Genomic DNA, 26,542 nt, shown 5'->3' with positions numbered 1-26,542 from the left:
CATCCAGTCTCTCTGACGTACAGAAGGCCACAACGGGAACAATGGATGCAGTAGGCGACTCCCACAGATTCACAAGTGAAGTGTGGCTTCCCTTGTAAGGACTGTTTGGGGCCCTAAATGGTGGCGAGGGAGGAGGTGTGGGCATCAGTGTGGCACTTCCTGCGGTCACGAAGGTGCCAAGAGGACAATTGGTAGGGAAGGATGAGTGGATGAGGAAGTCACGGAGGGAGCGGTCCTTATGGAAGGTGGAGAGGGGAGATGTGTCTGATGGTGGGATCATGTTGTAGGTGTCAGAAATCCTTGCTGCTCGTAGCTCACTGGTCCCCATTTGTAACACCTGCTGCTCTCAAAAATCTTCATCTCCATCCTATCACAACCTCTTTTGATCTCCTCTCCCCTCCCCATTTCTGCATCTGAAAACACACCGTTTTCCACCTTCGTCAGTTCTGATGAGGTCACCAAAATAAAACATAATTGTGTTTCTCTCTACAGATGCCACTTGACCTGCAACCCTTTCTATATTTTGTTCAGATTCTAAGTTTTTTGATTTCTTTTCAAGTGTCAATAACAGCCTGCGTAAAGATCGAATCATACTGAGGAATCCCAAAGTAAAGTTTTCCAATCTGACTTCAAAACTTTTTAAACATTTACGGAGAGTGACTTAAAGACTGGGACCAAGTCATAAATTAACGTCATAGCTAAAGCATGTTTATATTTTAATAACTAAAGATTGATACATTATTATAAACTTAGTTTCCCTTATTCAATAAGGCACAGTATCTTTAATAATTTTTAAAGAAAATAACTGCCAAATCAGCAAATCTTTGCTGATGATAAGGTTCAATTTTCAGATGGACCAAGGCATCACTGACTGCAATTTTCAGATGGACCAAGGCATCACTGACTGCAATTTTCAGATGGACCAAGGCATCACTGACTGCAATTTTCAGAAGGACCAAGGCATCACTGACTGCAATTTTCCGATGGACCAAGGCATCACTGACTGCAATTTTCAGATGGACCAAGGCATCACTGACTGCAATTTTCAGATGGACCAAGGCATCACTCATGGACCAAGGCATCACTGACTGCAATTTTCAAATGGACCAAGGCATCACTGACTGCAATTTTTAGATGGACTAAGGCATCACGGACTGCAATTTTCAGATGGACCAAGGCATCACTGACTGCAATTTTCAGATGGACCAAGGCATCACTGACTGCAATTTGTGTTTCCATTCTGTTATTCCTTGGCTTGTCTTTGCGGATTAAGATTAATGGAGGGGGTAAATGTCCACGTCAGCTGCAGGCTCGTTTGTGGCTGACAAGTCCAATGCGGGACAGGCAGACACGGTTGCAGCGGTTGCAGGGGAAAATTTGTTGGTTGGGGTTGGGTGTTGGGTTTTTCCTCTTTTGTCTTTTGTCAGTGAGGTGGGCTCTGCGGTCTTCTTCAAAGGAGGTTGCTGCCCGCCGAACTGTTGGGCGCCAAGACGCACGGTTTGAGGCGATATCAGCCCACTGGCGGTGGTATATGTGGCAGGCACCAAGAGATTTCTTTAGGCAGTCCTTGTACTTCTTCTTTGGTGCACCTCTGACACGATGGCCAGTGGAGAGCTCGCCATATAACACGATCTTGGGAAGGCGATGGTCCTCCATTCTGGAGACGTGACCTACCCAGTGCAGTTGGATCTTCAACAGCGTGGATTCGATGCTGTCGGCCTGTGCCATCTCGAGTACTTCAATGTTAGGGATGAAGTCGCTCCAATGAATGTTGAGGATGGAGCGGAGACGACGCTGGTGGAAGCGTTCTAAGAGCCGTAGGTGATGCCGGTAGAGGACCCATGATTCGGAGCCAAGCAGGAGTGTGGGTATGACAACGGCTCTGTATACGCTTATCTTTGTGAGGTTTTTCAGTTGGTTGTTTTTCCAGACTCTTTTGTGTAGTCTTCCAAAGGAGCTATTTGCCTTGGCGAGTCTGTTGTCTATCTCGTTGTCGATCCTTGCATCCGATGAAATGGTGCAGCCGAGAAAGGTAAACTGGTTGACCGTTTTGAGTTTTGTGTGCCCGATGGAGATGTGGGGGGGCTGGTAGTCATGGTGAGGAGCTGGCTGATGGAGGACCTCAGTTTTCTTCAGGCTGACTTCCAGGCCAAACATTTTGGCAGTTTCCGCAAAACAGGACGTCAAGCGCTGAAGAGCTGGCTCTGAATGGGCAACTAAAGCGGCCTCGTCTGCAAAGAGTAGTTCACGGACAAATTGCTCTTGTGTCTTGGTGTGAGCTTGCAGGCGCCTCAGATTGAAGAGACTGCCATCCGTGCGGTATTGGATGTAAACAGCGTCTTCATTGTTGAGGTCTTTCATGGCTTGGTTCAGCATCATGCTGAAGAAGATTGAAAAGAGGGTTGGTGCGAGAACGCAGCCTTGCTTCACGCCATTTTTAATGGAGAAGGGTTCAGAGAGCTCATTGCTGTATCTGACCCGACCTTGTTGGTTTTCGTGCAGTTGGATAACCATGTTGAAGAACTTTGGGGGGCATCCGATGCGCTCTAGTATTTGCCAAAGCCCTTTCCTGCTCACAGTGTCGAAGGCTTTGGTGAGGTCAACAAAGGTGATGTACAGTCCTTTGTTTTGTTCTCTGCACTTTTCTTGGAGCTGTCTGAGGGCAAAGACCATGTCTGTTTGCGCGAAAGCCGCACTGTGATTCTGGGAGAACATTCTCGGCGACACTAGGAATTATTCTATTTAGGAGAATCCTAGCGAAGATTTTGCCTGCAATGAAGAGCAGCGTGATTCCCCTATAGTTTGAGCAGTCTAATTTCTCGCCATTGTTTTTGTACAGGGTGATGATGATGGCATCTCGAAGTTCCTGAGGCAGTTTTCCTTGGTCCCAACAAAGCTTGAAAAACTCATGCAGTTTGGCATGCAGAGTTTTGCCGCCAGCCTTCCAGACCTCTGGGGGGATTCCATCCATACCTGCTGCTTTGCCACTTTTCAGTTGTTCAATTGCCTTCTATGTCTCTTCCCGGATGAGGACCTCATCCAGCTCTAGCCTTAGGGGCTGTTGAGGGAGCTGGAGCAGGGCGGAATCTTGGACTGAGCGGTTGGCACTGAAAAGAGATTGGAATTGTTCTGACCATCGGTTGAGGATGGAGATCTTGTCGCTGAAGAGGACTTTGTTGTCTGAGCTGCGCAGCGGGCTTTGGACTTGGGGTGAGGGGCCATACACAGCCTTTAGAGCCTTGTAAAAACCCCTGAAGTTGCCAATGTCCGCGCTGAGCTGGGTTCGTTTGGATCTCCCGGAGTTCGCGCTGAAGATGGCTGCATGCGTGACGGAAGGCTTGTTTCTTCTCTGGCCAGGACAGCTTTGTAAGGTGAGCATGGTGGGCAGCTCGCTTCTTTGCCAGCAGCTCCTGGATTTCCTGGCTGTTTTCGTCGAACCAGTCCTTGTTTTTCCTGGAGGAGAAGCCCAGTACCTCTTCAGTGAATTGCAGTATGGTAGTCTTCAGCTGATCCCAGAGGGTTTCAGGGGACGAGTCCGTGAGGCGGATTGCATCCTCGAGCTTTGCTTTGAGGTTTGCCTGGAAGTTTCCTCTCACTTCGTCTGACTGCAGGTTTCGAACATTGAACCTCTTTCTGGGGGCTTTACTGTTCCTGGGCTTTGGCTTGAAGTGAAGGTTGAGCTTGCAGCGAACCAGCCGGTGGTCAGTGTGGCATTCCGCGCTGGGCATGGCCCTGGTGTGGAGCACATCTCGTTTGTCTCTTTCTCGCACCAGGACGTAGTCCAGGAGGTGCCAGTGTTTGGATCGGGGATGCATCCAGGTAGTCTTCAGGCTGTCCCTCTGCTGAAAAAGGGTATTTGTAATGACAAGCCGCTGTTCTGCGCAGAGCTCCAACAGGAGGCGCCCATTGTCGTTGCACTTGCCGACACCATGCTTGCCCAGGATTCCTGGCCATGTTTCGGAGTCTTTGCCAACGTGAGCGTTGAAGTCGCCAAGGATGACAACCTTGTCGGCTGTAGGGGTGCGTTGAATGAGGTTGCGCAGGTCAGTGTAGAACTTGTCCTTTTCTGCTGGTTCCGCCTGGAGAGTTGGAGCATAGACACTGATGAGGGTGATGCGACGCTTGTTTTGAAGGGGGGGTCGCATGGAAATGATCCGGTCCGAGTGGCCTGTCGGGAGGTTTTCGAATTTGGAGGCAATGGAGTTCTTGACCATGAAGCCTACACCAGATAGGCGTCGTTCATCCATAGGCTTGCCAGACCAGTAGAGTGTATAGCCCGCGCCGCGTTCTTGGAGGCTGCCTACATCTGCAAGGCGGACTTCACTGAGAGCGGCTATGTCGATGTCGAGTCTGAGGAGTTCATGTGCAATGAGGGCAGACTGACGTTCAGGTCTGTCGGCCTTGTCTCGCATGGTTCCAGCATGCTAGCTTGAGTTTGTGAGCATCTTTTGAGGGGGTTTAATGACCGTTTCACCATGATCAACGTCACAAATTCTGGACCAATGTTTTATGGAATTTTGCCAGTAGTTTCAGTTTGGGGTCACATGGGGAAACAGGCTCTAATTGGACTACAATTATTGCACAATCCTTTTGGCTTACTCAGTAATTTAAAGGTCTGCTAAATCTCCTGTACCTGAACATGAACTCTTGGATTTCCATGTTCCTCCACATTACTGGGCCTCATTATTTGTATATTGGAACCCATGCAAATATTTAAGAAGTCCTGCAAATATTTATATAGTCATAAGGGAAGTAATAAGAGTTATTTTAAACACAGTCACAACAGAAGGATGAAATATTTGGAACATACATAAGGAGCAGAAGTATGTCTCTCAGCGTACTCCACCACTGAATAAGACCAGGCTGATCTGATTGTAACCTCACCTGGATCACAGTAAGACTATTTGATATAGGAATAATGTGGAAGAGATACAGGATGCCTTTTGAATAATTATATAAATCACCTTTGCAGGCTGTACTGTAAAATCTAGGAGGGAGTAGAGGTGTGGGGGTGAAAAATATTAAACCTCTGTTGAAAAACAGAAATTAGTAAATTTTAGTTGTTAGAAAGGCCAGGTGTGAGAAAGCTAAAGGAGTCTATTGTTGAGTTTAGGAAGGGGAGGTCAATGAACCACACACTTGTTCACATTGATGGGAGGGAGGAGGAGAGGGTTAGTACCTTCATGTTCCTGGAGCCAGCACATTGAGGTAACAGTGAAAAAGGCTCACCCACACATCTACTCCCTGAGGAATCGGAGAAGATCGGGCATGTCATCCAATCTTGTGGAAAATATACTGACGAGTTGCAGCACAGCCTGGTTTAGTAATTTGAGTGCACAGGAATCGGGACGACATCATGGGCCAAAGGGCCTGTACTGTGCTACAATGTTCTATGAATGCAGAATGGTGCAACACTGTTACAGCACCAGTGATCAGGACCGGGGTTCGAATCCCGCATTGTCTGTAAGGAGTTTGTATGTTCTCCCTGTGTCTGCGTGGGTTTTTCTGCAGGGGTTCCAGTATCTTCTCACTGTTTGAAAAGTACTGGGGGTTGTAGGCTAATTGGGTGTAATTGGATGGCATGGACTTGTGGGCTGAAATGTTCTGTATGTCTACATTTTTTTAAAAAATCAAAAATTAAAAAAGGTAGTAAACATATCCAATTCCATCACCGGCTCTGACCTGTCATCCATTGAAGACACGTTTGTGAGGCACTGCCTCAAGAAGGCAGTCAATACCATTAAAGGCCATTTATCACCCTGACCACATTTTCTCGCTATTACCTTTGGCCAGAAGGTACAGAAGCCTGAAGTCCAGCCCTTCTAGATTCAAGAAAGTTTCTTTCCAACAGCTATCATGCTTTTGAACCTCTCTTACGGGGGCATGTAAATTAATGGGGTGTAAATTGGGTAGCTGATGGAGGAGCCTGGAAGTCAGCCTGAAGAAAACTGAGGTCCTCTATCAACCAGCTCTCCACTGTGACTACCAGCCCCCCCCACATCTCCATTGGACACACAAAACTCAAAACGGTCAACCAGTTTACCTATCTCGGCTGCACCATTTCATCAGATGCAAGGATCGACAACGAGATAGACAACAGACTCGCCAAGGCAAATAGCGCCTTTGGAAGACTACACAAAAAGTCTGGAAAAACAACCAACTGAAAAACCTCACAAAGATTAGCGCATACAGAGCCGTTGTCATACCCACACTCCTGTTCGGCTCCGAATCATGGGTCCTCTACCGGCATCACCTACGGCTCCTAGAACGCTTCCACCAGCGTTGTCTCCGCTCCATCCTCAACATTCATTGGAGCGACTTCATCTCCAACATCGAAGTACTCGAGATGGCAGAGGCCGACAGCATCGAATCCACGCTGCTGAAGATCCAACTGCGCTGGGTAGGGCACGTCTCCAGAATGGAGGACCATCGCCTTCCCAAGATCATGTTATATGGCGAGCTCTCCACTGGCCACCGTGACAGAGGTGCATCAAAGAAGAGGTACAAGGACTGCCTAAAGAAATCTCTTGGTGCCTGCCACATTGACCATCGGCAGTGGGCTGATATCGCCTCAAACCATTCATCTTGGCGCCTCACAGTTCAGCGGGCAGCAACCTCCTTTGAAGAAGACCACAGAGCCCACCTCACTGACAAAAGACAAAGGAGGAAAAATCCAACACCCAACCCCAACCAACCAATTTTCCCTTGCAACCGCTGCAACTGTGTCTGCCTGTCCCGCATCGGACTTGTCAGCCACAAACGAGCCTGCAGCTGACGTGGACATTACCCCTCCATAAATCTTCATCCGCGAAGCCAAGCCAAAGAAGAAAACTTGGGTAGCATGGACTCATGGGCCAAAATGGCCTGTTAACATGCTGTATGTATGTATGCACACATGTAATGTCTTAATAACCTAATTATGGACTGCTCTGACACCTCAGATAGATCTGTCTGCACTATTGTAATGTAACTTTTTTTTTCCTTCCAGCATGGTAACTTGGTTTTGATGACATTCAGTGAAAGATGTTGCTAGTACAACATTCAACCAAGTTTTCAATCTCCCTCCTGTATGCTGACTCATTGCCCCTTTTTATACAAGTCTCTACTGTGGTATTATCAGCAAATTTGTAAATGGTCTTGTCCTATCGAGCCACACAGTCGTAGGTGTAAAGTGAGTGGAGAAGGGGACTAAGAACGCAGCCCTGTAGTTCTCCTGTACTGATGGAGATTGTGGAGGAAATGTTCTTGTCAATCCTTATTGCGGTCTGGAGGTGAGGAAATCAAAGATTCAATTGCACTCTTGGGCATTAAGGTCAGGGAGTTTGCTGATCAGTTTTAAGGGGATAATGGTGTTAAATGCCAAATGGTAGTCAATAAAGAGCATTCTGATGTATGGACTTTTGCTGTCCAGGATGTTCCAGGGTTTTGTGTTGAGCCAGTGAGATGGCATCTGCTGTAGACATATTGCTGCGGAAGTCAAATTGGAATGGATCCTTGTCACCGCTCGGACAGGAACTGATATGCTTCAACACCAGCCTCTCAAAACACTTCATCACTGTGGATGTGAGTGCCACTGATTGGTAGTTATTTAGGCAGGTTACCACAGTCTTCTTGGGCACCAGTACGATTAAGGCCGGTTTGAAACGGGTGGGTATCACGCCTTGTCAGAGTAAAATGTTGAAGATATCCATGAAAACATTGGCTAATTGGTCAGTATAGGTTCATTAGGTACCATTATATTTGGACCTCTAGGGAAAGGTGCAATGCAAAGATAGAAAATATTCCAAATATTTAAACCACAATTCTAGTTTTATTGGTGTGACTCCTCCATTTTTTGAGAATTATTGACGATAAAAGCATTTGGATGATTGTGGTTAGAAGGATGGGAACGTATTTCATTTTAATTTGTTTCTCAAAATACTGACACTGTCTTTTTTATGTCTGCTCCATCAATTGCAACTAAAGCCCCAAAAATAAATGAACTGATCTTTTTAAAAGCTACACACGACTACCTGGCCATTTCCTTGCAATTTGAAAGCTTAAAATTTTCTGTTCAGACAGAATTGCTATTCCTGCAGACATGGTCATTCATCTGGTTTAATTTAAAGCCACAACATTTTTAGTTCACAGTGTTTCAGGGAGAAGGTTGTACAGTGTTCTTATTATAAATTTTGAAATAAAGGCCACACTATTTGATTAGATGCAGGTTCTTTGGAGAAAAAATGTGAAGTCGCAATATTTTAGAAGGGCTTCACAACGTGCCTACATGTTTGGAAACAAATCGACCTAGAACCATACATAGTGCACACCAAGGCAAGATGATGAGATTCACGGCTGCAAAGCCAAAGTTTAGGGCAGATGCTTTGAAATATCTTTCCATAAAGCACTGCTGACAGTTAGAAAAGTTTGCCAGGAATAAGCTGAACCCATGACAACATGTTACTAAGTTGAAACGGCCAGGAGTTTGTGTTCTGGAAAGGTGAAATTCAAATGAGCCAAAGTTTGTGCACAACCAAACACGCCTTGTCATTTTTTTTTTGGTGTTAACACAAAGGTGGTCAATTTTATGTCCTACGCAGATGATCGTATGCATCTTTTTTTAGAGATGAATGGATCTGTGATTGATGATATGTGAAACTAATTTATATCAGTAAGAGGGCAGAAGGAGTGAGACCTCTTGCAAACTGATTAGAGTTGGCTTTCCTTTTTGTCACATTTCTCTCCTTGAATCTCTCCTTCTATTTCAATCATTCCCTTACAATTAGAAAAAATGACAGAAATCCAGGGATGAGGAATTTAAAATGAAAGGGTTACATTGTTGTTAATATTAAGGGAGATGATTTTAAAGTGTAATTTTTGTGGTGTAAGGTATAATTGGTGCATAAAATTGTATTGTACCAATCTATATCTGACATTAATAAATGATGTTATACTATTGGAGCACAATTTTGACCAATATTGTTCTTGAATCCTTTTCCCATAAGTTTGTCTCCCATCTTTCCCTCGGTTTGTCCAAGCCCAATTTCGTCCTCTCACTCTGAAATAGGAAATGGATCTTCGATATAAATGTACTTGTGACCCCCTTTGGAAGAAGAGCCTCCACATCACTACACAATGGCAGGGTCATGGATGGTCCTAAACTCTCTCACAAAAAGGATCTTCATTGAAGAGACCAGAAGAAAGTTCTATTCGACAAATCCTATCTATTTTTTTAGCTGTTCAAATGTCATAAATGATTCTTATTCATAACAATCTTCGAAACACTTGATCCCTTTACGGTGCGAAGTGTCCAGGATTTTATTTCCTAATGTCATTGGTATTAACTCATTTTGATACAAGGTTTAAATAACATAGCTTTGAATTCCTGAAGATCAGGTTATGGACTAATTAGTGAAGGCATGCTCAAACATCCAATTTTTTTTTATGTTAGCAGTTGGGGAGGCGGAGGTGGAGGTTGGTGGGATTTGGCCAAATCATATGAGACTCTATAATTTTAAAATACTATTTACTTGATGTATGTGATAATGTTCTATATGAGTCTTGGAAAAATTAAAATAAAATATTCAAAAAAATTAAGGGAAATGAAAAATCTAGACCAGTGGTTTTCAACCTTTTTCTTTCCACTCACATACCATCTTAAATAAACCCTATGACATAGGTGCTCTGTGATGAGTAAGGGATTACTTAAAGTGGTATGTGAATGGAAAGAAAAAGTTTGAAAACCACTGTTTTAATCGTACCTCATTGACTCGTTATGTGCACGGTTTCATAACTCCAAAGGAAATGGGCCAATGACAAATTTTATCAAGCAAAATATTTCAGTAATAATTGGGTCTAGAGCAGTGATTCTTAACCTTCCCTTCCCACTTGCATACCACCTTAAGCAATCCCTTACTCATCACATAGCACCTATGTCATAGGGAATACTTAAGGTGGTGTGTGAGTGGAAAGAAAAAGTTTGAAAACTACTGATCTGGGCCAACAACTTCTCTGTCAGAATCAGTCATCAAAACTACTGAGATGATGGCAAGAAATCTACTAAGGGAATGTTTGTTGAACAAATTCTCTACTTCCATAAGTAAAGTTCCTGTTGCCAGAGCATAGTTTATCAAAGGACACGTGTCTGTTTCCTCAAGTAAAGCTCTGGCTTCAAATACAAATTTATCAGAGTCTTTTCCCATATTAAAATTTTGTTTCTACAATAACAAATAGTCAGGATATTGTGATACAGACTTTTCAAATAAAAACTTATATTGGAAAGCTCAAGGAAATGGAAAACATTTAGTTGAAGTTCAGTGAGTATGTTCCATTACCAGCAAAACTTCCAATTAAATTCAGGGATCTGGGACTCTGTTTGTCAAATGGATCTTCAATTTCCTCATTGGCAGACCGTGATCAATATGGATTGTCCGTCTATGATGGCTTAGCTAATTCAGCTCTAACCCATACCATAAATTCACTGATGACATGGATGGGAGAGGTATGGATGGTTATGTACTGGGTGCAGGTCAATGGGACTAGGCAAAATAAATGGTTCTCTGCACAGACTAGAAGGGCTGAAGGGGCCTATTTCTGTGCTATAATGTTCTATTATCAGGTGAATGATGATTATCATCCAATTTAATTTCCAATTTTATAACAGCATAACATTGGGAAGGCATATCTTTGCTTCTAAATCCTTGAGTACAGTAAGAACATAAGAAAAAGGAGCAGGAGTAGGCCATAAGAAATAGGAGTCAGGCCTGCTCCACCATTCCATGAGGTCATGGCTGATCTGATAATGGGCTCATCTCCACCTACCTGCATTTGCCCCATATCCCTTAATTTTGCTACTATACAAAAATCTTCCAACCTTGTCTTAAAATTTATTTACTGAGGTCCCCTCCACTGTTTCAATGGGCAATGAATGCCACAGATTCACCACCTTCTGGGAAAAGCAGTTCCTCCTCATAAGGCAGAACAGCAGTTTAATGGAATGAAAAAAAAATCTTGGCTTCCTGACACTGTAACATTTCTAAGAAGCTCCAGCCTTAGTTTCCATCTTTGATACCAGTCACAACTATCAGAGATATCCATCCTTAAAGCAAGATACTGCAGATGTTTAGCTGTAGATTCCCACCTATGTTGAAATGTGTGGTAGCGTGCTTACTGTGTGCAAAATTATTGAATTTATTTATAAGGTTCCCATATAAGTAAAATGAATACTCTATTCTTGTCTGGTCTTCAGATGTTGTGCTGGCACTGAGTGATAAATTCTAACCTCATTACAACACCTGTCAGACGTTTGAACATCTGCGTGTAATTCTGGTCACTCTATTACAGGAAAGATGTGGAGGCTTTGGAAAAGATTGAGAAAGGGTTTATTAGGATCTTGCATATATTAGAGTGCAAGGGGGAGAGATTGGACAAAATTGGGTTGTTTTCTCTGGAGCATCTAAGGTTTAGGGGAAACCTGACAGGTTTATAACATTAAATTTTATAATTTAATAGACAGACATTCAGTATCTTTATCCCTGGATAAAAATGGCACACACTAGAGGATATTTTAAGGTTTTTTTTGTGTTGGGGGGAGATCGTGGGACGGTTGTTTAAAGGACGCATGTGGAGTAACAAGGCATATTTTTTGCAATGTCTGGCAGGATGCCTGGAACGGGAATGCCAAGGAAGCGGTGGAAGCAAATACAATAATCGATGAGTCATTAAGACAGACATCAATACGCAGGGAAGAGGATATGTATTATGATACACCACTAGCCTACTGCAGGGGGCAACCTGTGTACCTGCAGAAGAGCAATGGAGGACAAGGCAATACCTGGCCTGCTGTCAATCAGCTGACCTGAATGGACCAAGCCCCACCCGGTCAGCTGCTAGATCTGGCCCTTCAAGGCTAGTCTCAGAGCTTGCAACAGCATTGTCACAGCCAGCTCTGTGGAAGTTTATGTTGAATAAAGCCTATAGAATAGACTTTACGTTTTGTCTGTTTGCTTCTGTTCGATAGCACACCACAATGTGCAAGTAGCAGAGATCTGGTTTAATTTGAGCATCCCATTTGATTAAGACATTGTGGACAGAAGAGTCAATTTCTCTGCTGTTGTACATTCTGAATGTCATTGTGCAACAAGTTGGCATGATCAAGTAATGTATGGACTACCTCAACAATTTAAAAGCAGCTTTGCTGCACTCTCCTCGGTGGGTATCTCCAGTGACTTGCTGTATGGTCTATAATTTTGTTTTCATGAGGGACCATCCTTAAACTTGTGTGCTTCTGTGCATAGAAGAGGAAGCCTCACACTGTATCTTACATGGTTTTACCGTATGAGTGATGATGGCATTAGAAATCGACTCATTCCATTTTCACGATCTTAACACCATGTTGATAAACATAAAATTTGCATTATGGTTCACGCCCATTGTTTCATTCTTCCCTGGCCAATTGATAGTTGACATCATGCAACACTTGCAAACAAGAATTGTGCATAACTTGACTGCCATCACTGATGCAAAATCCAGGGTACTTACCTGCTTGCTGCTAAACCAATTTTGAAACAAGCCAAACTTTAATTTTACAATGTTTTCAGTCAAACTCTTTTCGATATGTAATTTTTTTGCCATCTGTTTCCATAAATAGATAATGTTGGTGCTCAATCCAGTATAAGTAAGAATCCCTTTCCATCACACTTAAAACTGAGACCAAAGCTTGGCTGAGTGCAGCACCGGATATTCAGATGTTGAGGATGAAAGGATCAGCCATTGTCCCCCATTCACCAGGTCTATTTTGCCCCACAGCTGCAATCCAACTTCAATGAAAACACTTGGGCAGTTTCCAAATGTATAACTGAATCTTTGGATTTTTTTTAACCACTCTAAAACATCAGGCAGAGGAACACTGAGCTGGTAAATTAAAGCCATCATGTGTTTTGTCTACCAATTGAAGTTAATGGATTACTGCAACTTTTGTGGGAAAACCTTACTTTCAGGATAAATGATGGGGAAAAGCCACTCAGATAAACATAAGCATAAAAGTACTTCGCACTGGAGAATAACAAAAAAGTGATCTCATCCTGGTAGATTTAAATCAACAATGAAAAATCTTCAAAGGCGATATTGTCTGGGGGCGGGGGAGAGAGTGTAAACATTCCTAGGAAGAGGAAGAATCTGAAAATATAGAAGCCCACAGCACACGAGGCTATTCAGCCTAATCTACTTGTGCTGGCATGTGGAATGAGCTGCTGTATTTAGTTCAATACCCCGACTTTTTTAATCATAATCCTCATCCATTCACATAAATTCATTTATTGAGAAGGGTCCCATCACATTTTCAGGCAACTCTGAGTCAAAATAAATTTCCATTAGCCTGCCCTTCAGATTTTTACTTATTGACTGGCTGGTCAAAAGAAATAGTTTTTCTCTTTCAGTTCTGTCAAAGCCTCCCATCGTGTTGAAAACCTCCTGGTCGCACCTTAATCCCTATGAGTCAATGAACATGTTACACTTTTTCCATGGAGACTTTGAAAATGTTCAGGAATCTTCTCCTCCATCCATGATAGAATAAACACACTTGAGTCAACCTTTAGGTTAGTCCATGACCAGCAGGTAGCTTGGTGGTGGTAATATGATTGAAAGGCAAGAAGAGAAAGCAGTGCTGTCAATTCGCAATGCACTTACAGTGAGAACTTTGTACTGGTCTTCACATGGTCAGTATTGTAATAAAGTTGGCACTGATAAATATGCAAACAGGATTAAAAACAATTAGAGGAGCTACTTAAAATATTGCCACTCCTCAAAGCTACTTGGTCCAAAGAGAACATCCATAGTTAGAAACTCACGTGGGACAGGCCCAACAACTTGAAGCCCAGTAGGGCTGCTCAAATATCTGATGAAGTTCACAGACTGTGCAATGAGTGAGTACTTTCACTTGCATTTATCTGCTGAGATAGTCATTCAGTGAATGCCTCAGTAGTGACATTATTGGGAGCATTTCATTGCTGGAAACCATGCTTGGCTGCTTAAGAGAGGCTGGGAAACTGAGGACAAGCCCAAGAGCAATTAGTCAACCCTCACTGATTTTACACAGCCTATCTTAACTTACGTAAATTACATAATAATAGGCTCATATCGCCCAAGGCCTTCATCTCTGAAATATGTGACATTTTATAGAAATACTTTCACAACTATGCCAAGACAGCTCTCTCAGTGAAAGTCAAAGTCATTCCCACCCCTAACTTCTTTGCTCAACATCTTTTAAAGTGGCCAGAACAGACCAACTTGTGACTCAATACGGCATCTTGGAAGTCATCCCCAGGAAGTGTAGTTGTGGAGAAATGCTTGCATCTATTTTGATTTTTGCAAGTTGCAGGTGGCACCTTGTTGACTGGAGCCCTTCTACAAGAGAAGATTCAATGTCTGCATCAGAGCGGGGATGCCCTGCAATACAACCCTAAAATAAAACTAAAAAAAGGCTGGAAACACTCAGCAAGTCAGGCCACATTAGTGAGAAAAGAAACCGAGTTAGCATTTCAAAATCCTTATCACCACACCTCAGTACATGTGACAATAAACTTCAACTTGAGGAGAACCACCTTGACAAAATGTTCCACAAAGGGATTTTGGTCTGAAACATTAACCGTTTCTCTTCCCACCAATGCAGCCTAACGGGATGAGTGTTTCCACATTTTCTCTATCCACCCTCCCTCTACTTTCTTCGAAGACACAGGAGGTTCCACACATCGTGTGTTCCACCCCCCATCACGTCTCTCAATAATTTCTTGAGTGTACCAATGGAAGCATAAAGGTGCTTCAGAGAGTCGGACAGGAGTTGCTCTGCTCCAGATCAGAAGAAGCTACAGAAAGTGGTGAATGCAGCTCAGGGTACAATGCAAACATCCCTCTCCTCTGTAGGAAAAGCAGCCAACATATGAAAGACCCATGTCACACTTGGGACACACTCTTCTCCCTCCTCTCATTGAGGAGAGGGCCTGAGTGTGAAAGCATGCACAAAGAGGATTAAAAACAATTTCTTCCCTGCAGCTATCAGACTCCTGAATGAACAAATTGATCTTCCTTTTCAATGCAACTCTATAATCTGTAAATTGTGCTCATAATATGGCTGTATGAATGTTAGAGATAAATTGCTAGACTGCTTGCAGAAGAACCCTTCTCACTGTATTGTGTATAATGTGACAAATAACAAACGATGGTTCTGCCACCACACTTCCCCAATATACTATTCCTCCACACTCCACCCCTACCATCCCATCACTTCACTGCTCTCAAGCCACCTGCAGACTGGCCCACCGACCTAATCCGTTACCAGATTTCGTCACACTTATTATCAGATTACCATAATAGGAAAGATGCAGGAAAATGGAAAGTTTTTGATTGCTATGAGGCTTGGCCTTGCTAGCATTCAAAATATTTTCTTCAGTTTTGTGGATAATGTATGTTCCGAGACCCCCTATGCATTGGATTGAAATGCAGATCCTTGCGGTTCATGATCAAAACGACTTTGTCTTTTCCGAACGATTCATGCTTGGAAATCTGCACTGGGAAGATGCAGACTTTGACCAGAGACTAAATGGAAATATTGGCCCAATATAACAGTCTTAAAATGCTGTTATATCACAATCAGAGTGCTGTACATCACACTACAGGAAGAACAAGGAACCCATCCTTCAAACTTCAAAAATAATAGTACTCCAAAGGGAACTACTGTTCATGAAAAGAGCATAGAAAATGGGATTGTTTATGTTAATGGAGATAAAATTTACAGGAGATTGGATATGCTGTTCAAAGTCATTAATGCCTTTATAAATAAGTAAAATCTGCTTCCAGTGGCAGAGGTTTTGAGAACCACGACATCAAGGCCATGTTATAGGAGCAAAAGTAGGCTATTTTTCTTGTCAATTCTGCTCTGCCAGTCCATCACGTTGATCCATTCTTCCACTCAGCCCCACTCCTCTGCCTTCTTCACATAAACTTTGATACCCTGACTATTTGGATACCTATCAATCTCTACCTTTAATACACAGAACAACCTGGCCTCTACAGCTGCCCATGGCATCAAATTCTAGAGGTTCACAACTCTCTGTCAAAAAAAATTCCTCTGCATCTCTAAAATAAGCACTCTTCAATCCTGAAGTTGTGCCCTCTTGTCCTAGACTCCCCTATCATGGGAAACAACTTTACCACATCCACTCCGACTAGGCCTTTCAACATTCTAAATGCTTCTATGAGACCATTGTGTTCATTTCTGGTCATCTTACTATAGGAAGGATGTGGAAGCTATGGAGAGAGAGGATGCAGAAGAGATTTACCAGGATGTTGCTGGATTGGAAAATAGTCTTATGAGGCAAGATTAGCATGGCTGGGACCTTTCTTTTTGGAACGAAGAAGGATTAGAGGAGACTTAATATAGGTCTACAAGTTTCTGAGAGACATAGATAAGGAGGGCAGCCTGCATCTTTTTCCCGGGGGTGGGGGGGGTGGGCGAGGAATAGCAAACACCAGGGAACATCTCTACAATGTGGTCAGTTTGGGAGATACATTAAGGGCAAGAATTTTAAATACACAGAGTTATGGGTGCCTGGAATGCCTTGCCAGGCATGGTGGTGAAGGTTGAAAGATTAGGAGCATTTAAGAGATTCTTAGACAGGCACATGGATGAAATTGAGATATAGAAAGCAGAACTATCAATTCACAGGGCACTTATAGCGACAACTTTGTTAAAATAACAAAGCTGGAAAATAGAGGATTACAAGGTAGGAAGGGTTGAGATGTTTTTTTTTGGTAGGTATATAGGTTGGGATAACATTGAGGGAAAAAGGGTCTGTATTGAGCTATAATGTTCTATGAGGTCCCACCTCATTCTTTTGAACTCCAAGAAGTACAGTCCAAGAGCTGTCAAGTGTTCCTTATATGGTAATCCCTTCATTCCAGGAATAATTCGGTATATCTTTTCTGAACACTCTTCAATGCCAGCACATCCTTTCTTAAATAAGGAGCCCAAAACAGTACCCCATACTCCAAGTGAGGCCTCACCAGTACTTTATAGAGCTTCAACATCACATCCCTGCCCTCATATCCTATTCCTCTTGATTTGAAAGCTAACATTGCATTCACCTTCTTTACCATTAACTCAACCTGGAGGTTAACCTTTAGGGTATCCTGCATGAGGACTCTCAAGTCTGTTTGCACCAAATTTTGAATTTTCTCTCCATTCAAATAATAGTCTGCCTCTTTAATCCTTTTACCAAAGTGTATGTCCGTACACTTTCCAACATTGGACTTCATTTCATAAGGTGAGTGACATGAAAAATATTTTCTGTACACTGAATTTTGTTGTGATCTAGATTATTTTGCTTGCAAGGGCTATGGAATGACATTCAACAGTAACTTTCAAAAATGAATTGGATAAATACTCCAAGGAGAATAAAATGTTACGGGTGAATGGAAAGAGCTCAACCAAAGAATTGGCACAGAATGATGGAACAAATGGCCTCCTTCTGTGTTTTGTCATTCTTTAGTTTTTATGAAATATAAAAGAAAAATTCCTCTGGCACTAAACAAATCTTCTCACTGCAGTTTCTGGGCCCTCTTGCTACGAGTTGCTGATTACACCAAAAGAATTTCAAATTGTGATTTGAACACACTCCAGTTCAAACACCTGGAATCCTTAAAGCAAATAAAGTTTGAATACTGGAAGTTTACGTTCCCATTAATCCACTTAACAATCTTCCTGTTATTTTTATAACTCCCTTGACTCCTCAGAGATTAGTTCCAAGCAAGCTCCAGTTTTAGTTGGTAAATTAATTAGCCAATGCAGGAAAGGATGGTGAGGGAGATCTCCCTACAAGAAAGGACAGTGAGGGAGATCTCCCTCAGATTTAAAATCATTTAAAATTGATCAGCTAGTTGTTCATATTGTTGCTGTTTACAGGGTCTTCTATTGCAGTCTAGACTGAATTTAAGTTTTGCTATTTGCTGTAATGTTTCCTACATTACAACAGCGGCTAAATTTTGAAAAGCAATCTTTTGTTCAATACAGAATTTGGATCATCTGTTCATAGTGAAAGACACTAAAACTCAGGAATGCAGAAGGCTCCAGAAGGTAGCAAACAGAACCATGACAGTCACTGACCTCAGCGGGGGCTCAGGAGCTGAAGGACCACCCACAGGCTGTGGACTGCTGGAGACTTGCAGTCGAAGGACTCACACAGGCTGTGGGCTGCTGGAGAGGACCCACACCAGGCTGTGGGCTGCAGGAGAGGACCCACACCAGGCTGAGGGCTGCTGGAGAGGACACACCAGACTGTGGGCTGCTGGAGAGGACTCACACCAGCCTGAGGGCTACTGGAGAGGACTCACACCAGGCTGAGGGCTACTGGAGAGGACTCACACCAGCCTGAGGGCTACTGGAGAGGATTCACACCAGGCTGAGGGCTACTGGAGAGGACTCACACCAGGCTGAGGGCTACTGGTGAGGACTCACACCAGGCTGAGGGCTACTGGAGAGGACTCACACCAGCCTGAGGGCTACTGGAGAGGACTCACACCAGGCTGAGGGCTACTGGAGAGGACTCACATCAGGCTGAGGGCTACTGGAGAGGACTCACACCAGGCTGAGGGCTACTGGAGAGGACTCACACCAGGCTGAGGGCTGCTGGAGAGGACTCACACCAGGCTGAGGGCTACTGGAGAGGACTCACACCAGGCTGAGGGCTACTGGAGAGGACTCACACCAGGCTGAGGGCTACTGGAGAGGTCTCACACCAGGCTGAGGGCTGCTGGTGAGGACTCACTCCAGGCTGAGGGCTGCTGGAGAGGACTCACACCAGGCTGAGGGCTGCTGGAGAGGACTCACACCAGGCTGAGGGCTACTGGAGACTGGCTCATGAGAACCAGATATCGAATCCAAGATTCAGGAGGGCTCCTGAAGGGGCCTCAGGCACTGAAGGTGTCCTGATCGAATCAGAGGTTTGGATCTCGAGCTCGGGTTGCCAATGGATAAAACCGGTGTTTGAGAGGCTGCTGGAGGCAAATCCATGGACACTGTGACTCTGAAGGGACTCTTATTATTGAGTTCACCGAGCAATGCTCATGGCGACTCTTTGTTCGAGTACTCTTTTACAGCGAGTAAAAATTGAGGTAAATCATGTATATTACATTTTGTTGTATTATTACGTGACAATAAAAGGAACCTTGAACCCATCCATTGAAGTCATTTTATGCGAGGTGCTGCCTCAAGAAGGCATCCAATATCAAAAGCGACCCTCACCACCCTGGTCACAACCTCTTCTCAATGCTTCCTTTGGATAGAAAATGCAGAAGTCTAGCATCTCTAGTTTCTTACCAACAGCTATCTGGCTCTTGAACCTCCCCATGCCACACTAATCATGGACTACTCTAACAGCAGAAAAAGACTGTAGACTCTACTGTTAAGTCAGTTTTTTTTTTGCATTAAGGTAACAGAATATTTATTAAGTTAAACAGGAAAGTCAACATACACTATTATTGTAGTACTGGAGAAACTCAGCAGGTCGCTCAGTGTCCAATGGAAGCAAATGAATATAACCAATGTTCGGGCCAGAGTACATCATTAAGGTACAAGTTAAAAAGTAGACAGGTGCTTGAGTAAAATGGTGGGGGTAGTTGAAGGAAGTAAGGGCAGGAGGATGAGCACAGGCCAACAGGCAAGAGGTAGATATGGGTGGGATGGCAGAAGAGAAAATAAAAGCTGAGAATTGATGGATGGAGGGGGTAGCTCTCTGAAAGGAGAGAGGGAAGGAGGTGTGGATCTGGAGGAAAGGAGACAGAAGGAAAGGGAAAGAGAGAGACAGGAGAAGGACCTAACGGAAACAGGAGAAATTGATGTTAATGCTATCTGGTGGGAGGGTGCCCAGATGGAATATTAGATGTTGTTCCTCCAGTTTGTGGATAGCCTCAGTATGGTCGTGCATGCAGCCATGGACAGACATGTTGGTTTGGGAATGAGGCGTGGGATTGAAATGATTGGCCCCGTTATTGCACCAGAGAAAGTGAAGGTACTCAACGAAACAATCTCCCAGTCTGTGTCCAGTATCTCTGATGTACAGGAAAATATTTATTATCTGTTTTTAATATTCATTGTCTATTTACTAATTAAGTAAATTATTGTTGTGTTTTTAGTTGTTTATATAGCTTTTTTTTTGCAAAGTACATGGACGTTCCCATTTTTGGAATGTGTATGTTCTAGGGATCAAGAAAGCAAATAGAAAGATGACTGGAAAGTATGTCAGTGATCTTTTTCAATCTTTAGTCTGGAAAATCCTTAATTTCTGTGAATATCATCCCAATCAACGCAATTCAATGAACAACTTGCTTCGCATATGATAGAGCAAGTTTCAGAACCATTGCTTAAAATTCACAGCATTCTCCAACTAACCGACATACAATAGGGACCCCAAGGCACACATCATTAAAGATATTTAACAGAATTTTATTCATCTAGTATGAAGCATTGACAAATTTACAATTATGACTTATTTTTGTCTCAATCTAAGGAATATGATACAAAAAAGAAATTCACTTATGAACCAACTTAAATTGCAGCAAAGTTGCAACCAATACATTGCATTAAATCTTTGTTTACACTGTATGGAAGTTATTTTGTCGATCTAATCCTCACTTATATGTTAGTTTATTGTGAAGGAAATTGGATATAAAAGGGAGTTCATGCTTCAGTTATGTAGGATTTGGTGAAACTACATTGGGAGTATTGGCAGTATTGGTCTTTTTATTGAAGAGAGGATGTTATTCCCATGAGTTATTCAGAAAGGGTTTATTGGTTGAACACTTGGAATGGGCAAGTTGGCTTCATTGAGGAAATGTTGGATAAGCTAGGTTTATGTCGGCTGGAGTTTAGAAGAATGAAACAAATGTATAAAATCCTGAGAAGTCCTGACAAAATGGATGTGGGGAGGATGTTTCCTCTTGTATGTAAAATATAACCGTGGTTTGAGGGGAGGAGGATAGAACAGGATCAGTAGCTTCAGGGTGGATGAGAGGTGAGTCTGTGAGATAGATCACAGGCAGGATGGGCCAAGTCAAGTGTGACAACTGGGATTGGATGAGATCAGGACCCTGAGTCAAAGGAGTTGATGAATGGGTAGGAAGGGGTGGGGGGGGGGGGGGGAATGTAAGTTTCTGCAGATAACACCTATCGTCCAATGAATGACTAATGTAGAAATTGCAACATGTCCCAAATTGCTGGGATTTGCAAGAATTTTCAGAAACTGGTAGCTTTACTTGTACCAACAAACCAAATCTAAATCTCTCTTTTCAGGATTCCTTTTTTTTTATGCATTGAAAGTATTAATTTTATTTGGACTGAAAATAATTGGACATGGTGTCATAAAGACAGGCAAAACTATCCCATGTTTGAACTTCAACAAATTTTTCACATCTTAGACTTCCCAAGAACTATCATAGTTGACATTCAAAGTATTGCACAATACCTTTGAAAAGAGGGTGAAACAGCCCAAGCGACTGATGACACAATAAACCTCTGGCAAACGAGGACCTTTTCCACTTGGCTGAAATAGTAAGAAAAGAAATAAAAATTAGAGATACTTGCCTAGCTGTATTAAGTATTCATCCTGCATGGTAAAAGAATAAATTTTTCAGTGCCACTGCATTGAAGATGTATGGAGTCAAACAGCAAAGGAAGAGGTAATTCGTCCACGCTGATCAATGGGAGTCCATCTGCATTAACCACAACTTTGCCGAAAGCCTTCAATAATGAGGCTCACCTGAACATCTCTTAAATGTTGTCAGTAACTCTACTGCTACCACTGTTCCAGGCAATCCATTCCAGGTACAGGTACACCCCGCTTTACGAAAGTAAAGTGTTACTATGAAACCTCTCACAAGCTGAAATGGTGTAAAGCGAAGACCCATTCGCTATTATTAAAGGCTATTTTTATAAAAGTGAAAACCCATTCAAATTTCTTTCAGATAGCGAACACAGGTTTCCTCGTAAAAGCAAATTTGCAAAAAGCGAGTACTCATAAAGCTGGGTATATCTGAACTCACCACTCTCTAGTAGATCTGTTCTAAATCACTTACCCTTCACCCTAAATCAATGTCCTCTTGTTCTGCTCTCCTCATTTATGGGTAAAACAAAAACCCTGCAGTCTATTCTATCTATATATTTCAAGATTTGATATATCTCAGTCATATCCCCTCTTAACTGCCTCCATTCCAGCAAAAACAGACATAGCTTCTCCAGCCTCCCTTTGTAACTTAAACACTCCCTCTTATACCTGCTCTGAGGCATCCGGTACCGCACGGATGGCAGTCTCATCAATCTGAGGCGCCTGCAAGGTCACACCAAGACACAAGAGCAACTTGTCCGTGAACTTTGCAGATGATGCCGCTTTAGTTGCCCATTCAGAGCCAGCTCTTCAGCGCTTGATGTCCTGTTTTGCGGAAACTGCCAAAATGTTTGGCCTGGAAGTCAGCCTGAAGAAAACTGAGGTCCTCCATCAGCCAGCTCCTCTCCATGACTACCAGCCCCCCCCCACATCTCCATCGGGCACACAAAACTCAAAACGGTCAACCAGTTTACCTATCTCGGCTGCACCATTTCATCAGAAGCAAGGATTGACAACGAGATAGACAACAGACTCGCCAAGGCAAATAGTGCCTTTGGAAGACTACACAAAAGAGTCTGGAAAAACAACCAACTGAAAAACCTCACAAAGATAAGCGTATACAGAGCCGTTGTCATACCCACACACCTGTTCGGCTCCAAATCATGGGTCCTCTATCGGCATCACCTACGGCTCCTAGAACGCTTCCACCAGCGTTGTCTCCGCTCCATCCTCAACATTCATTGGAGCGACTTCATCCCCAACATCGAAGTACTCGAGATGGCAGAGGCCGACAGCATCGAATCCACGCTGTTGAAGATCCAACTGCGCTGGGTAGGTCACGTCTCCAGAATGGAGGACCATCGCCTTCCCAAGATCGTGTTCTATGGTGAGCTCTCCACTGGCCATCGTGTCAGAGGTGCACCAAAGAAGAGGTACAAGGACTGCCTAAAGAAATCTCTTGGTGCCTGCCACATTGACCACCGCCAGTGGGCTGATATCGCCTCAAACCGTGCATCTTGGCGCCTCACAGTTCGGCGGGCAGCAACCTCCTTTGAAGAAGACTGCAGAGCCCACCTCACTGACAAAAGACAAAGGAGGAAAAACCCAACACCCAAACCCAACCAACAAATTTTCCCCTGCAACCGTGTCTGCCTGTCCTGCATCGGACTTGTCAGCCACAAACGAGCCTGCAGCTGACGTGGACATTTACCCCCTCCATAAATCTTCGTCCGCGAAGCCAAGCCAAAGAAGATATATTTTGCAAAAAAAAAAGATCTATTATGAGAGGATAGCCTTGATACTTGAAACTACTGCTTTATATCTACTACTCTTAAGGTCTACAATTTTTGTTAAGGATAAAAGACAGGACACAGTGGTTAGGTTATGTCAAGATAAATTCTAAAATACAGCTTGTGAGAAGTAGAAAAATAAAACTTAGTGAATTAAGACTTTTCAGCAGTATATAACTTTGTGGCCAGAGTAAACACAGATGAGTTATTCTGCAGTGAGATTTATTTTTTATTCAAAGATGGCAAAAATGAGAGACAGCAAGGTGGTTGTCATATTTAAAGATTTTTCTGGTGAGAGGGGAAAGATTTTAAAAGGATCTGAGGGGCAACTTTTTCATACAGAGGCTGGTGGGTATGTGGAACAGGCTGCCAGCCAAAGTGATAGAGGCAATGTTTAAAAAGATATCGATGGATAGGAGAGGTTCAGAGCGATACAAGTCGAACACAGGCAAATTGAGCTAGCACAGTTGGTAACTTTGTCAGCATGGACAAATTTGGCTGAGGATCTGCGCTGTGAAACTCTACAACTCCAAGATGAAGAGAAATAAGTTCAGAGCAACCATGATCTTAATACACATTGACCATTGCTTCAGATAAATGTTTAATTTGGTTGTTAGAATGTGTATTTTAATGAAGGCATTAATAAAGTAAGGGAACTTGGTGGAATTCACATCTGACTTAAATGATGATTCTCTTTACCTTATTAGGCATTGAATTGCTCTGGTGAGCTCTGCCTGATTAAATCAACTATGTAAAATTTTTGCTTAAAATCATATTGTCAAATCTCCTGGAATGTCGACACCTTGCCAGGGGCTTTGGAAAGCCACCAGTTCATAGCTGTCCATGGATAATGCCAATTAAAATAGTTTCCACCCACGATAGTCTTTATGACTGAAAACAACAAAAAGTATTAGATTTCTTTTAATAATTTTAGGGTGGCATATTGGTTAGCACAACACCTTTATAGCGTCAGTGATTGGAACTGGACCGGGGTTTGAATCCCGTGTTGTCTTTAAGGAGTTTGTACATTCTCCCTGTGTCTATGTGGGTTTTCTCCAGGAGCTCTGGTTTCCACCTTTAAAAATGTATCATGGGGGTAGGTTAATGGGGTGTAAACTGGGCGGCATGGACTCGTGGGCCAAAATGGCCTGTCACCGTGCTGTATGACTAAATTAAAAAATTTAAAATTCAATCGTGCCTCAAGTAAAACAAAAGATCCCTGGTTTGCCGAGTAAATGGTGGTTCTGCTAAATGTCCAGTGATTTTACAGACCTGACAAGCTTCTCAGTGTATTGATCACAGACCAGGCCATTTCAATGTATTGATGCTTCAAATGGTTTGAATCAGTCTAGCCTTTGTCTTCAATGGAACTGAGAAATATTCATGGACACTTGGCAATGTGATCACTCAGAACTGAAAATAAGCTGATTTAGGTCAGCATGACAAACTAATAAAGAAAAGGCTGATGTTATATTTGCAACAGACATATACTGGGAGGAAAATGAAGTTACTTTCAACCTAATGCATAGAGAGATGAAGGAATCAAAATGACAATTTATCACTCCAAAGATGAATTATGTTGAACAATTATTTGAACAGTTGCTGAATTGCACTCTATTGGTGATGGAGAGTCATACAGCATGAAATTGGCCCCTTTGACCCAACCTGTTTGTCCCAACCAAGTTGTTGAACTGAGCCAGTCCCATTTGCCTGTGTTTGGCCCACATCACTCTAAGTCTGTCCTCTCCTTGTAACTGTCTGCTCTACACCTTACTCTGGCAAGTCATTCCACTATGTGGAAAAGTTGCCCCTCAGGTCCTGTGCAATCTTTCTCCTCTCAGCTTCGACCTGTGCCTTCTGGACCCCTTTACCCTGGGAAAATTACTGTGAACATTCATTTTCTCCATGGCCATCAAATGATAAGGTCATCCCTCATCCTTCCATGCTCCTGGGGAAAAAAGTCTCAGTCTCTCCAGCCAGTCCTTGTAACTCAAGACCTCATTGCTGCAACAGTACAAACCACTCTTCATCATATACCAGCTTTGGAGTAAATAGAAAGCCATCACTCCTTCACCTAGAGGCTGCACATGGCGTGAAAGTAACTTCAGTTTCCTACCAACATGGCTCTATTGCAAAAATGACATTGGCCTTTTCGTTACAACCCTCTTGTCTCTGGTAATCTGCCACCTTGAAATATTAGCTCTGTTGTCATCAGTCACTGTGTAGCCGAATACAACTGTGGTGGTTGTGCATTTGCTTGCAAGTCAGATTGTTGAATCTAGAAATCTCAAAGAAATATCCTAGCCATACATCTTATAGTTAGCTAAATACTTTTGAAAGTTAGGTTTGCAATATGGAGAGTCGTTGCAGAGATGCAAGGTCAAAGCCATGGATGTCTGAGGTTGAGCTGCCAATGAGCAAATTGGCCACCTGGAAGCAACATTCCACGTCGCAGGAGTGAGGGTTATATTTTTCTGTTGAATATTCAATACAAATCTTTTAAATATATTATCAACAAACAGTATCTTGGGAATCTCCAAAAACAAATAACTCTTAAAAATAATCTAACAACTCCAAGGCTATTGCATTTAAGTGGTTGAGCAGTTGAAATTCTTTTACTTAATTATATGGAATAAAGAATTTTACATTAGTGTTTTGGGATCATAATCCGATATTTGATTTGATTTTCTGCAAAGACCGACACCCAGTGACCCTATCATTAACATAAAAACAAAGTTACTGTGAGTGTACAGCTGAACACGAGCTTGCACAATCTTATAGTGTTCCATTTTATTTCCTTATATTACATCTTGAACAGACATAAAACTTAAATTCATGCACATTTTGTGTTGCTAACAGCAAATTCAGACATTTCTGACATGAAATGTCAGCAATGAAAGAACAAGGAATATACAGTAATATTAGTGAGATGGAGGGAAATATTGATTTCTAACATAACTTTTGGATATCTTCCAGTATTTGAATATAATGCAATTTTGCCTTCCATGAATATAATGAACTAAAATGCTAGTTCAGCACAAGCTTCACACTTGCTGTGGAGTCAAATTGTGTATCTTTCAGGAATGCCAAGCAGACACTGAATGTGATTGAATACATCAATGA

The 26,542-nt window shown here is 42.7% G+C and overlaps 1 protein-coding gene across 11 annotated transcripts in view; it reads right to left on the bottom strand.

Moving 5' to 3' along the window:
- The window catches only part of dennd2b (DENN domain containing 2B), a 354,119-nt gene that overhangs the window by 69,371 nt on the left and 258,206 nt on the right, over positions 1 to 26,542 (bottom strand). For all 11 annotated transcript variants that reach the window (XR_011345486.1, XR_011345509.1, XM_069900472.1 and 8 more), the window contains one exon: positions 21,492 to 21,569. Coding sequence is in view for 9 of the 11 variants with exons in the window: in XM_069900472.1 (XP_069756573.1) it covers positions 21,492 to 21,569 (78 nt within the window). In the remaining 2 variants the exon portion in view is untranslated. The remainder of the gene's footprint in view (positions 1 to 21,491; positions 21,570 to 26,542) is intronic.

Source organism: Narcine bancroftii, chromosome 1 (genome assembly GCF_036971445.1).
Source record: "Narcine bancroftii isolate sNarBan1 chromosome 1, sNarBan1.hap1, whole genome shotgun sequence".
Classification (NCBI taxonomy): Eukaryota; Metazoa; Chordata; class Chondrichthyes; order Torpediniformes; family Narcinidae; genus Narcine; species Narcine bancroftii.
This window is presented reverse-complemented; position numbering and strand designations above follow the sequence as displayed.